Source organism: Canis lupus, chromosome 24, assembly GCF_011100685.1.
Source record: "Canis lupus familiaris isolate Mischka breed German Shepherd chromosome 24, alternate assembly UU_Cfam_GSD_1.0, whole genome shotgun sequence".
Lineage (NCBI taxonomy): Eukaryota > Metazoa > Chordata > Mammalia > Carnivora > Canidae > Canis > Canis lupus.
In genome coordinates this window covers 20,774,058-20,787,726 of record NC_049245.1, presented here as the reverse complement: position 1 = coordinate 20,787,726, position 13,669 = coordinate 20,774,058, and the positions used below count along the sequence as shown (strand labels likewise).

At 53.5% G+C, this 13,669-nt stretch overlaps 1 protein-coding gene across 1 annotated transcript; it reads right to left on the bottom strand.

Moving 5' to 3' along the window:
• Positions 1-4,252: 4,252 nt before the first annotated feature.
• On the bottom strand, positions 4,253-10,805 carry TCF15 (transcription factor 15). Its single transcript, XM_038571887.1, has 2 exons — positions 10,214-10,805; positions 4,253-4,709 (listed from the first exon to the last, which is right to left on the bottom strand). The coding sequence occupies exons 1-2, from the start codon at positions 10,745-10,747 to the stop codon at positions 4,635-4,637; spliced, it is 609 nt and encodes a 202-aa protein (XP_038427815.1). The 5' UTR covers positions 10,748-10,805; the 3' UTR covers positions 4,253-4,634.
• Positions 10,806-13,669: the final 2,864 nt, after the last annotated feature.

Below are 13,669 nucleotides of genomic sequence, written 5' to 3'. Positions count from 1 at the left end.
TGGCCTCACATCCTTGTGGGCTAAAGTCTCGACTTTCTTCTAACTTTCTGTTCTGCAATCACTTCCAAACATCCAGAGAGGTGAAAGTGCTGCAGAGAACTCCAATATACCCTTTACCTGGATTCACCAAGTTTGGGCAGTTTGCCACATTTTCTGTATCCTTCTCTGGCTCACACTTTTTTTTTTCTGAACCATTCCAGAATATGTCCCCTACATCATGTTCCTCTACCCCTCGATAATACTTCAGGATGTATTTCTTAAGCACAGGGATATCCTCTTACATTACCACGCTGAATTAGCAAATTCAGAAAGTGTAACATTGCTGCAGTACTTTTATCCAATCTATTGTTCTTACCCTGATTTTGTCAACTGTCTTCTATAGCATATCTCCCTGCAGTACCGGCTCCAGTTCAAGGTCATGTCCTACATTTTGTCATCCAGGTCTCAACTTTTGAGATCATATCCACATGAGGTAAAACATACGGTAACAAGAGATACATTCAACTTTACATGCATGTCCCATAAATTGAGATTTTTGTAAATCCTCTATGTAATGTTCTCACGATAGTGTGTTGTAACTTGTGACTGTGCACGGGTGCCTAAGTTAGCCTGCTGAACCTACCACACATTTTGGAATTGTTTTGTGGTGTTCTTTAATCTAACAGGCACCTCATAAAATGGAAGGGGTTGAGCCAATGACAGGAGCTTAGTGCAGTGGAGAACTGGCTCAAGGAAGGGGCGATGTGTTCTCAGTCCTGCTCAGATCCAAATACTACATACCCGTGGCCCAATGCTGTCCTGCCGTCCTTCTCCAGGCTTTGGGTCCTTCACTGTCAGGGGTGACCTCTGAGGTCTTCCACTTCCAACTGTGAAATTAGGGAAGAGAGCACTGTGTGTCAAGGGGGACCTGGGGTCCTGGTGGTCCGGTAGGGCCAGGAACTCACTGGGGCAGGATGCTTCCTCTGGATTGGCTCAGTCAGCTCATTGTGAAGTGGTGGCCTTGGAGATGGCTTTTGCGCTGATGCTTCTTTTTTTTTTTTTTAATTTTTATTTATTTATGATAGTCACACAGAGAGAGAGAGAGAGGCAGAGACACAGGCAGAGGGAGAAGCAGGCTCCATGCACCAGGAGCCCGACATGGGATTCAATCCCGGGTCTCCAGGATCACGCCCTGGGCCAAAGGCAGGCACTAAACCACTGCGCCACCCAGGGATCCCCCTGCGCTGATGCTTCTAGTGTCTAAGACGTTTTGGGTGGAGACTGGGACCTGAAATTTAAGCCTCCCCTTCATGGTCCCTGGTGGCCTGGCTGAAGTTGGTCATCTCAACCCTTGGTTTCTTCTCTGTGAGCTCCTGTTACTCCCTTGGCTCCAAGCTGGTTCTCTCAGGGAGCCTTGGGGAGCCTGGCTGGGCCAACAGCCCGGAAGGTGGGAAGCGTGCACACTGGGGGCAGGGATGTTGGGCAAATGGGCCCCGGAGGTACTGGTCTGGGGTTATGCCTGTTCTGAGTCACAAGTGTCAGGCCAGCCTTGCAACCCTCACCAAGGTTTGGATGTTAATCACACTACCTGGGAACGAAGCTCAAGGAAGCCCATAATCTGCAAAGTGCGTGGGATAGAGTGCTATGCAGCTGTGAACGGGTCTGAAGTAGCTCTGAACTCTGAAGGCTTTCCAAGAGGTAAGGAAATTTTTTTTGTGTGCAGAATGGTATGTGTACAAAGCTGCCACTTATGTGAGAAAACAATGCTTATGTGGCTTGCCCATGTATGTAGAGACTGTCCCTGCAGGAATCCTCAAGACCCTGATTTACAGTAATTGCCTCGGAGACCTGGAACTGAGTGGCTGGGAAGGAAGGGTGACGTTACTGATGCTTTATTCTCTTGTATCTCTTGAACTGAGGACTCTGTGAACCCTGTGTGAGGAGAGCAAGAAGGGCTCCCCGAAGCTCTCATTGCACTTCCTGGTCTGCACGCTGGGTACACAAGTGTGTGCAGCTTGTGAAAACCTGTTGGGCTGTGTGCACTTCCCAGCAGGTACACTTTCCTGCATGTAAGCTACACTTTGGGGGAAAGTTTTAGCTTAGCATGTTGTAAATGCTTGTTTCAGTGTCTGCTTTACAAAAACTCTGTAGGATAACAGCGTTAACTGTGGTCGTCTTTGGGATGTGTGATATTTCTAGGGTCTTGCAGCGTTTATATTTTTTACAATGGAAGAAACATAAGCAAAGAAACTTGTGCTTTCTCAGTACTAGAAATCAGGAAAGAGCACTTCTAGAGGAACACACAGGAAAATGTTCCCAGCCATTGCCTTCGGGGAAGAGACTGAGGAAGGTACTGAATTACTTACCCACCCTGTGCATAAATGGTCTATTAAAAACTTTTTAACCAGGCAAACCAAATAATGATCATTCTGTCCTAGCTATTCTTGCTGGTTAGAGACTGGCCCAAGGAGGCCCAGAGCAGAAGTCGAGCAATTTCTCTGGGGTCACCCAGCCAATCTGCTGGCAGCAGTGGGCCTCTAGCCCAGAGCACCCAAGTGTCTGCTCTGTCCCCACTCCTGGGTTTCCTGCCATTGACGAAGTCACAGTCCTTTCCTACGGCTTTGCCAGGGGCTGCCTGGCCATGGCCCTGGTCAGACACAGGGAGTACAATGTACTTTCCTAATTAGCTCCCCAAGGGGGAAGCACGACTATACTGGGACAGGATAGGCAAGCCCAGTGTCCCTGGAACACTGGAAAGCGTGGTAGAGGGTGCTTGGAAAGTGCTGCCAGGCTGGACCTCAGCCCCTTGGGGCCCTCCTTCCTCCACTTCACATACCAGAGAGGTTAAATGTGGTGGTTTCACAGCCACTCCAACCTGGACTGACCCCCTCGTTCTCCTGGGGCCTCGGTTTTTGTTTGCGAGGCAGATGAGGGTGGGTCTGGTTCACCACTGTAGTGTCTGGCACAGCACCTGGCATGGAGTGTGTGCTCAGTAATCTGTTCATCTGCAAAATGGGCAGCCCCACTTCAGGCTCAGTCAAAAGGCCAAATGCAGAGGGTGGTAGAGCAGAGTGGATACAAGCATGGACTCTGGCCTGGCACCAGTCAGTAAATGCAAATTAAAAGGGTTTGTTAAGAACGTTTTTAAAATAGGCCTGAGTGGGCCCTGAGGAAAGGGTGGTTGCCTGGCTCTGCTGCCTCACCTGGCCCCTCTCTCTGCCTTTCCTTCCCTCCCACCTCCTGAGCCTCTCTGATCCTGGTCTCCCAGGGGCAGTCCCAGCAGGAGAGCCAGGTGCACTTGGCTCCACGAACCAGCTGTTCCCATCACCACCTTGGCTGAATCCATGAGATGGGGAAACACCAGCTCTCACCTCGCAGGCCTGCTGGAGAGCCACTGGGGCTCTGGGGACTGGCACTCCACTCCAGGCATCTCTGGGGCAAGGGAAGTCTTTAGGGATGGACCTCACCTCATCATCATGCCACATGCCTCTGGGTCTCTCTGCTCCTCCAAATCATCTCAGTTAAAACGGGGGCAAGAATATCTCGTTAGCACATTTCAAAACGGCGTGCCTACACAGCCCTGTCTGTGAAAACACAGATAAGGGACGGGTTATGGTACAGGACGTTCAAGTGGAATATGCAGCCCCTAAAGGGACTGGCCGGCTACCCTTTACCTTTGTGTGCTGACTTAGGACGACAGCCAGTCTAGGTCAGAGAGAGACATGCAAGGGGCAGAAAGAAAGGACAACATGCTACTGTTTGTGTAAAGAGTGGAAGAAAGTTCATATATATATATATATAAATATATATATATATAAATATATATATATAATTAACATATATATTTGTATTTATGTTTCTGTATTTGTTTGGTTATTCATAGGGAATGGGACAGATTACAAAATCTGGTGGCTAAGGCTGCCTGCAGGGAGAGCTGGTGGCTGGAGGACATAAAGGAGGGAAGTTTCACCATATTTCCTCTTGTACCTTCTCACGTTTGAACCATGTGGATAAATATATTCCTTACTCAAAAATAAATAAAATTCAGATTTCTTGACCAACTGCACCAGACAGCTAACGGCTGTTCAAGACGACTGTGAAGTCTGCTTATCTTTTCTTGAGGTGGGTCCTCCTGCCTTCCCCCAGCCTCACAGCCTCCAGGGGGCAGGGCAGCACCTGTGGTAGAGTCTAGGAGAGGGGCTGCCTCGGGCCTCTGATGTCCCAAGTCCCTCCTTCACGCTCCCCCTTCCCCTGTTTTCCAGCTGGGAACATCTTTTATTTAAAAATACTTTATTTTAAACCCACCAATTCTCTCTCTCTCTCTCTCTCTCACACACACACACACCCACACTCATTCACAGATATGCACACATCCTCTGTCACCAACAGTCTTTGTTTTTCCAAAAGCTCTGCCTTGTCTCTGACTAGCCAGGGCTGGGGCTGGCTGGCTGGGTCCTCACAGCTCTCTGGGGTGCGGTGGAGATGTCCCAGGGAGCCTGCCCACAGGGTCATGGGCCCAGACCCTTGCCCCCTGGTCCCAACTTGAAAGTGGTTTGGGTTGGGCTCTGGGGTCTTCTCCCCTGTTCAACCAGTGGCTGACCTCTGGCCTCCTTCTCCAGGGTCCTGCTTGGAACAAATGCCATAGGGGACTAGGCTCATCTCCGCGGCACTCGGAGGGGGGCCACCCCCCTCACCTTCAAGCAGCTGCCCCCCAGGTCACGACGGCCACCCTGCAAGAGGAAAGAAAGAGAAAGTTCAATCAGGTCACCATGAACACTGGAACTAATCTCTGTGTCCAGCAATAGGGGACTTGATAAATAAATCACAGCCACAGGATGCCAGAGTGGCTTAGCGGTTAAGCGCCTGCCCAGGGCATGATTCTGGAGTCCCGAGATCGAGTCCCACATCGGGCTCCCTGCATGGAGCCTGCTTGTCCCTCTGCCTGTGTCTCTGCCTCTCTCTCTCAGTGTCTCTCATGAATAGATAAAATCTAAAAAAAAAAAAAAAAAAAAAAAAAAAAAAAATTCACGCCACACAATACAGTTCTCCAGAGCAGAAGGCCGAAGAGAGTCTTCAGGACTGGTAGGGAATGATGGAGAGATAACTTCATTTAAGGACAAAAGCAAGAACTGAGTGGACGTCCCTGTGTGCTGAGACGTCTAGAGAAGGGAACGTGGGAAATTGCTAATGGGTTTCCTCAGAGGAGAGGGATTTCATGAGGAGGAGGTACGATAGGTGGGAGGGAGGCTATTTTTCTTTTTTAATGCTATCTACTTTTTTTACCTTTTTCATTTCTTCCCCCATGTAACTTGTTGCTTTAAAAAACAAACAATACAAAAAAAAAAAAAAACAATACATTTAAAATCATAATATTTTACATTAAAGGGCAAGACAAATGAACCCTACCAGGGTCCTCCCCACTCCCTGACTGTATGCCCAGTGGCTTGCTCACCAACCTTTGGATTGGGTTGGGAGGAAGGCAGGGAGGCTAGAAATCAACCAGGATTTCTGGTCTCCCTGTCTTCATTCAGTGTGTTCTCTCTGCCAGGAATATGCTCACTGGCCCCATCTCCCTGGGAAAGTTTCTTTATTCCTGCCATTACCCAGCACTTCCAGGGACATTTCTTTCTTTTTTTTTTTTTTTTAATTTGTATTTATTTATGATAGTCACACACATAGAGAGAGAGAGAAAAAAAAAGAGGCAGAGACATAGGCAGAGGGAGAAGCAGGCTCCACGCACCGGGAGCCCGAAATGGGATTCGATCCCGGGGCTCCAGGATCGCGCCCTGGGCCAAAGGCAGGCGCCAAACCGCTGCACCACCCAGGGATCCCCCAGGGACATTTCAACAGGAGAAAACTTAGAAGGGGAAGATGGAGTCTCTTTTCGTTCCCCCACCAGGCTGGGAGCTGAGGGAGTGGTAGGGAAATGTTCTTCACTCTTTAGTCCCAGGTGCAGCCCTAAGCCTGACATGGAGCAGGTGCCAACTAATGCTGCTTGAATCAGTGGTGCCCACCGGAAGAGGAGCTAATGGTGGCAGCCCCTGAAGCCACCTAACCATCCCTACCAGTGTTCTGAGGTCTAACATGGGGGTATCATCCTCACTGTGGCCAGTGAGGTCACAGACATTAGAGCACCCTCTCTGTTGAGGCCTCCAGCTATTGAATGACTGGCCCAGAGGCACCCAGCCAGTAGGTAAAAAAGCTGGGCTAGAAATCCATGTCGTCCAACAGTCTGTTTGCTTCCAGGACATGCTGGTATCTGAAATCCTGCTGTAAATACTCACCCCAGTGAGCCTGGCTAGGAGATGCTAGGACAGGCATCTTTCTCAGCCATCTAGAGAAATAGCCAACCATCTGGGAGCTCTGCCCCCTGCCCCCTCCGCCCTGGGCCCAGGTTGGGGCAGATCCATCCAGATGTGAGCCCAGCCTCCCTCGAGGCTCTCCAGGCCCAGGGACAACGTGTTCATTCACAGGCAGGGCTATTTTGAGGGCTGAGGCCACAGTCCCAGCAGAGCCTGGGGCTTAGGCTTCTCAGACAAATCTGGCAGGAGTGACTGAGAAGGGGGGACAGATATGGGGGAAGGGGGTGTAGTGTCGAGGATAAAATACCAGCTTTCCACTCTTTTACTCTATGCCCTCAGGGACAGGGGGAGCCACCTCTTCCCCAAGTCTAGCAGTCATCAGGAGACCCTGCTCTCATGCCAATGCTGGGACTGTTCACTTCCCTAAGCTTCAGTGTTCTCGTCTATGAAATGGGGACAAAATGATTCTACTGCCACCCCAAGGTGCAGTCTATTTCAGATGCAGCTGTGAAAGAGGCCTGCAGACTGCCAAAAGCACTTAGAAGGGGCCCCGTCTAGGCCCCAGCTTCTCTGTCCCCGAGGAACTCAGTGCCCAGGGCTCTGAGAGGCACCATGATTAGGAGTTGGGCTTGAGTGAGACAGATCTAGGCTTCGATCCCTGCTTTGCCATGGACTACCTGTTGGACCTCAGGCAGGTGACTTCATCCCACTGAGCCTGTCTCCCTCTGTGCAAAGTGGAGTTACTGGGAGGATTATATGCATTCACATAGGTAAAGTCCTTAGTGTAGCATCAGGCATAGTCAGCGTTCACAGATGTTCACAGAATTATCATCAGCATCATCAGGTAATGGTACCTCCTTGCCACATCATGCTCTGTGCCACATCTGCTCCTGAGCCATGTATACCAACTGGGGAGGGCCTTACAAGATGATCCTATCCAACTCCACCCCCAGCTGACAAAGCGGGAAATGGCAGAGACCAGAATCCCCCTTCCATCTCCCACTTGCTGTTTTCTTTCTTTTTCTCTTTCTTTCTTTTTAAAAGATTTTATTTATTGATTCACGAGACAGAGAGAGAAGCAGAAACATAGACCGAGGGAGACGCAAGCTCCCGTGGGAAGACTGATGTGGGACTCGATCCCAGGACCCTGGGATCACGACCCGAGCCGCAGGCAGATACTCAACCGCTGAGCCACCCAGGCGTCCTTCCCACTTGCTATTTCTACCACAGAGGACCACACTTAACCCCTCCTCAAACAGAAAGATACTACAGATTGCCTGGTGGTCCCTGATGACCCTGTCCTCAGGCCAGCCGCGTGGGAGGGAAGTGGTGGCTCAGAATAAAGCAGTAGAGTCCAGGCCTTGGAGCTCTCCGGGCCCCCAAAGCTCAGAAGGGAGCCCCCGCAGTTACTCCATGAGAGAGTCAATTTTCTTTCAGTTGAGTCTTCGAGGGGCCGGAGCTGGCCAGGATCACCCCCCTCGCCTACTCCCAGAGGAGCCTGTGGGGGTGAGCATGGCTTCTGCAGCCAAATTTGGCTAGGTTCTTGGTCCTGTAGACGGATCACGGGGAAAGAGCCAGACCTAGGCGACTAAGTCCCTGTGATCCATGGGACAGGCTGCAACCAGCAGAGAACCCCCTGCCCCACCCCCACACCACTGTTGGTAGGGGCGCAGGGTAGACACAACTTCCCCAGGCCTGCAGGTACAGCTCCCCACCGCCACCTCCGCCTGCCCTCCCCGCCAATAACCTTTCCCACTTCCCAGTCGGGCAGGCCTGAGTTCGAGCCCTCACTTCATCATGGACAGCGTCTCTGGACCAGTGACAGCACCTCTCAGCAGGTGGGGTTCACCAGAGCACGTCTTTCTCCCACTGCCGCTGAGGGGTTTTGACCAGAATGGGTGAAGAGTGCTTAGCACAGGAAATCAGTGCCCGTCAAGACTGTATCCCCTCTGTGCTCTGCCACCTTCCCCATCTTCCCCTTTCCTTCTCTACATCATGTTTCCTGATGCCAACTCTTGTGGTGCCCTGCTCCTAGAACACCTTTCTCTACCCACTTATCTGCCTGTCTCTGTTCCCAAGCATCTGTCAGGAATGCAGTCCCTGGCTAGGGGCTTCCTCTGGGCTCTGACAGTCCTCCCGCCATGAGAGTGCAGCATCCTAGTCTTCATCCCCATCCTCCTGCCCTGGCCCTGGCATTGCACTAGGAGCTCCTGACCGTGGTGGGTGGAGACCTACAACCTGTTTCTCTGGAAATGTTCTCAGAGCAAACAAAAGGTGACCATAGGGAAGATAAGGTTGGATGAACTGAAGGAACAGGTGAAGGGCAGTGAGAGGGCTATCGTTGAGGGCCAGGCCAGCCTTCACATCCCAAGCTGGATGCCTGAAGGCCCACCTGCCCTCACCCCCCACCCCCGCCTGGAACACTGGCCAGGGCCCGCAGCTGGGAGGGGCAGCGAACGAGTCAGACAGAGAGCCTAAGACGACTGACTCGGAATCTGAAGCAGCCATGGGGGTGAGAGGCCAGGCTGGGAGTCTGATGAGTCAGAAGAGGGTGGTCTGAGGTCAGGACACAGAGGCTTCCCCAGGACAGAGTGAAGCAGGGGGCCTAGACAGCTGTAAAAACCAAAGAATAGGGGACTCAGAGACCTGATGGTCATCCCCTGTGCCCTTTCACTTTCCAAAAGGCTGTAGGTCAGTCAGGGACTCTCCCAGTCTCTATCTCCAGGTATAAATGCCAGCTGCTACAATCCAAAGAGGTTCCTTACTGTAAGAGAAGGCCAGGACAGAGAGGGAAAGGTCGGGGATGAAGCAGGCTCCTTGGGGTCCAGGCAGAAGAACCAGCTTCCAACCAGGAGAGCCCCCTTGCAACCTTTGCAGCTACTCAGCCCCATCCGCCCCCTACCAGGCTGGTTCTCATCCTCATCTGGGACACACCACAGGAGTTCAACTCCAGCTCCTTCCAGCTGACTCAACAGTGATCTCGCCCCCACACTCCATCCCTTTTGGGGAGACTATCTTCTTAATGGAGCAGTAGGAGACCCCTACTGCCCATTAGCTGGCTACCTCAGACTTTCAGCTGGGGATATGTGTCTCTTTCTTCCCAGTCTCCTGCCCTTGGGTCAAGTCTCAGGATGGGGGACAATTATTTTACTGGTAGGGGTAGTTCAGGGCAACGCCAACCAACAAGCAACAGAACCTGCATTCTGGGAGCACCTGGGTGGCCCAGTAGTTGAGCATCTGCCTTTGGCTCAGGTCTTAATTCCTGGGTCCTGGGATCAAGTCCTGCATCAGGCTCCTTGGAGGAAGCCGCTTCTCCCTCTGCCTGTGTCTGCCTCTCTCCGTGTGTCTCTCGTGAATAAAGAAAATCTTTAAAAAAAGAAAGAAAAGAAAAGAAAAGAAAAGAAAAGAAAAGAAAAGAAAAGAAAAGAAAAGAAAAAAAAGAAAAGAAAAGAAAAGAAAAGAAAGAAAAGAACGTGCGTTCTGGCTTCCCTGTGAGCACCTGTGAGCATGTGAGCACACCCCCCTGAGCCTCAGGTCCTCATCAGTGATACACCGGGCAGAACAAGTACCTGCCAGAGAGTTCTTGCGAGTGTAAAAGAAAGGAGGAGGAACGCACGTCGCGCATGGGAAGCGCTTAATAGGGCGATGGATGGCCTTTCCAACTACTTCCTCACACTCTTTCCCAGCACAGCTCCGGCGAGCAATCTCCGTTCCCTGGGCTCCCCTGCCCCACTTCTGGTGGGGGGGCTTTGGGCGGGTGGCTCCGTGGCACACCAAACCCTGGGCTGGGAGCGCCCCAGCCCCCGCCGAACTTCCTGTGGCTTCGCCCTCGCTTCACCGGCGCCTCTGCTGCTCTTCGGCTTCCCTGGGAGGCCCCGTCCCCCGCCGACCCCTGACCCCGCGGCGCGGGTCTCGAGGCTCCGCGCACTCACCCCTTTGCGCTGGTTGCTGAGGCAGAAGGTGCAGATGGAGCGGGGCTGGCGGCCGCCGTCGGGGGCGGCGGGGACCGCGCTCTTGGCACTGCCGGCCGCGCGGAAGCACGGCTGCCCGTCGTCGGCCGCGTCGCCCAGCAGCAGCACGTTGGCCAGGTGCGCGATGTAGCTGGACGCCAGGCGCAGCGTCTCGATCTTAGACAGCTTGCGGTCCACCGGCTCGGTGGGGATGAGCGTGCGCAGCGCCGTGAAAGCCGTGTTCACGCTCTGCGTGCGGTCCCGCTCCCGCGCGTTGGCCGCCTGCCGCTGTCGCACCACCACCACCGGGCCCGCGCCGCCGCCGCCGCCGCCGCCGCTCGCCCGCCGCCCGCCCCCGGGGCCCGGGCCGCGCCGCGCCGCCTCCAGGCCCTCGCAGCAGCCGAACGACTGATCGGACGCGTCGCTCTCGCTGCGGTTCTCCTCGTCCTCGCTCAGCAGCCGCACGTCCGGGTACAGCACGTGCGCACCGACGGGGCGCAGCAGCGCGAACGCCATGGGCGCGGGGCCGCGTCCCTCCGTGCGCCGCGTCCCGGCGTCTGCCGCGCCCCGCCGTGCGCTCCCGCGCGCTCCCACGGCCCCGCCGGCCGCCGCCTTATAGCCGGGGAGGGGCCAATCACGAGGCCGCCCCGGCGGGGGCGGGGCCGCCGCCCTGGCCAATGGGGAGGCGGCCTTCGCGCCGCGGCCAATGGCGAAGCGCCCGCCGCCCCCGTCCCCCAGCTTGAAAGCAGCCCGCGAGCTGAGTGGCCCGCCCTGAGGGTTCCAGGGCCGGGCGAGCGAGCCGGGCTGGTGTGTGCGGGGTCCGAGGGGTGCAGGCGGCCGGGGTGGGGTGTGCCCAGATCTGGACTCCCTGTCCTCGCTCTAAACCCGCAGGGACGCCCTCTTGACTTCAGTTAGCTCGTTTGGGAAGAGGACTGCCGAGAAAGCAGCGCAGGGTTTCCCACCCTCACGTTCCGATACTGTGGTTCTACGGCTCTCTGGTGTCTGAGAATTGGGGAAGGCGGCTGGTGCGCGCCAGATTCCCGGCTTCCTCCCATTCTGATTCAGCAGGTCTGGAACGGGGCCCGGGAATCTGCATTGTGATGGTGGCCCTGGAGAACACTTAGAGAAACCTTGTAATCTTTCCGAAGAAGGATTCCACAATGTCACATCCTCAACAGCAAACTTAAAAAAATAAATAAATAAAAAGGCAAAATAAAACACACACACACACACACACACACACACACAAACCAGTAGCTTCATTCATTCACGTATTCATTCAACAAATATTTCTTCAACCCCTGCTATGCCAGGAATGGTTTTAGGTCTGAGAATAGAGAGGTGACAAACTCTTTGCTCTCATGGAATGGACATTTTGGTTGAGGTCCTACTGTGTGCCAGCCATTGTGCTGGGTACTTTACTGATCTTTACTGCTCCTTGGTGAAGTTGTGGGGGAGTACCCCCAATTTACAGATGAGAGAGCTTTAGCTTTTAGTCTCACAAGAGGTGAGGGGAGGCATTAGCCCCAGCCTAATGATAGCCTTCACTATCACCCCTGGTCCCGGTAACCCTCACCACCAATAAAACACAAATTGCTCTCCTATACTCTCCACAATCCCACTCTGTCTCCAAATCCATGCCCTCCTCCCTCCTTGGAATGCCCCTCCCCCCCACAGAGGCATAGCTATCTGTCCTCATTTCCTTCCTTCCTTCCTTCCTTCCAGAAACCTTAGGTTGTTGAGTCTGACATGTTCTCCTTCTCAGGGGCCCTGGGAAGAATTACTGAGCTGTTGATGGCAAGCTGGGGTCCCCATGCTGTGCCCTCTTCCCAGGTCCATCCTGTATCACTTGGCCTTAAAAATAACTTTCTCTTCAACCCGGATGCATCTATGTGGTAGAGAGGGCACAGGGAGTGAAGGTAAAGGGTTTCTAGAGGTGTTTTGGCTTGTTTTCCTTTCTGGGCCTCTCAGCTTTCTTGAAGATGCCTCCCAGCTCTGCTACACTGCTTTCCTGGCTCCCCCCTACCCCAGACCAGAATGGGGGCAGGGAGCTAGAGGGATTCCCTTGGCTGCCGGGGAGCAGCCCCTGATGTCTTCAAGCCCCAGGGCCTGTGGGAAGTTCTGTTCCCACACCTGGCTCCCCCACCGCTCCTCATCTGACCATGACCCCAGCCAGGCTGGGCTTTGGGGAAGAGAAGGAGCCTGCATGGCCCCCTCCCCACAGGGCTAGTCCCACACGCAGCCCCAGGCCAGGCTGCTGCTTCCTGAGCCGATGAGTTATTACCGGGAGATTTCCTTCCCTGTCTGCGCCTCCTCACAGGGGCTCCCGGCTCCCTTCACTTTCGCTTTCTCCCCCTTCTCCCCCTCTCTGCTGTCCAGCCCCCTTCCCATCCCAGCTTCTGGTTGGAGAAGCCAACGGGGGCATGAACTGGGCCCGGAAGCCGAAGCTGGGGAGGGCTTACTTGGTAGGCTCATTCATTCACTGGCTCCTCAGGCAGGCTTTGACACCTGGGACCCTGGGAGTAAAATAAAACCATGAATGAGACTGTGTTGGGCCTTCTGCAGCCAAGAGGGGAAGGTGAGCTGTAAACAAAGAATTCCAGGACAATGTGGTGGGAGCACGCCACACTCCTGCATCAGAGAGCCCTTGGGGCCAGCCCAAGGGTAGCTGCCTCTAGGAGTTTTGGTTTCCTGCTCTGAAAACTGGGAATAATAATAGCACTCATTCCTAGGGCTGGTGATGGTTACAGAATTCATGCCAGGAAAGCCAGGGCCTGGCACATATCAAGAACTTAACATGTGAGAGGAGTTTGTGCTACAGTTCTTAGGGGCTCGGCCCAGGTGGAGGAGCAACCCATGGCCTGCAAGGGTTTTTGACTCTGCTCTCAGCCTCATCCCTGGGAGTGGGGATGGGGCTCTTGCCACATTCTTAGTTGACCCACAATAGGGGCTCAGCTGCCATATTCTGTCTGCTGTCTCTCTGCTCCAGCCACACAGGCCTCCTCACTGCCTGTGGAGCCCACCTCTCCCTGGGTTTGCACCACCCCCAGATATCCCCATAGCTTGGGCCCTTCTTCCTTCTGATCTTCCCTTAAATCTCACCTCTTCAGGGAGGCCTTCCCTCACCACTGCCCCTACCCACCCATCCCCACCAGCACTCCCATGGCTCTCCCTCTCCACCTCACCCTGCTTTCCTTCTTTCCACAGCAAAACTGGTAACTGCTTTTATTTATTTGTTAGTCATTCATCTGCAAATATTAATTGAGCACCTACTATGTGCCAGGCATAGTTCTGGGTCTGAGGAATACAGCAGTGAACATGCTACATATTTAGTTGTCTCCCTCCACTAGAGTATAAGTATAAGGACATAGTATTTTGTATTTTGCTCATCTCATTTCCTCTCTATCACAACCTTCCAAGGTAGGTGGTGTTATGATT

What these genes read in the sequence shown, in the direction of transcription:
- TCF15 (XM_038571887.1), bottom strand. Translation starts at nt 10,747, where the DNA reads ATGGCGTTCGCGCTGCTGCGCCCCGTCGGTGCGCACGTGCTGTACCCG. An exon ending in TCAGCAACCAGCGCAAAGGG is followed by an intron (nt 4,710 to 10,213) that starts GTGAGTGCGCGG and finishes TTCCTCTTGCAG; the next exon opens with GGTGGCCGTCGTGACCTGGG.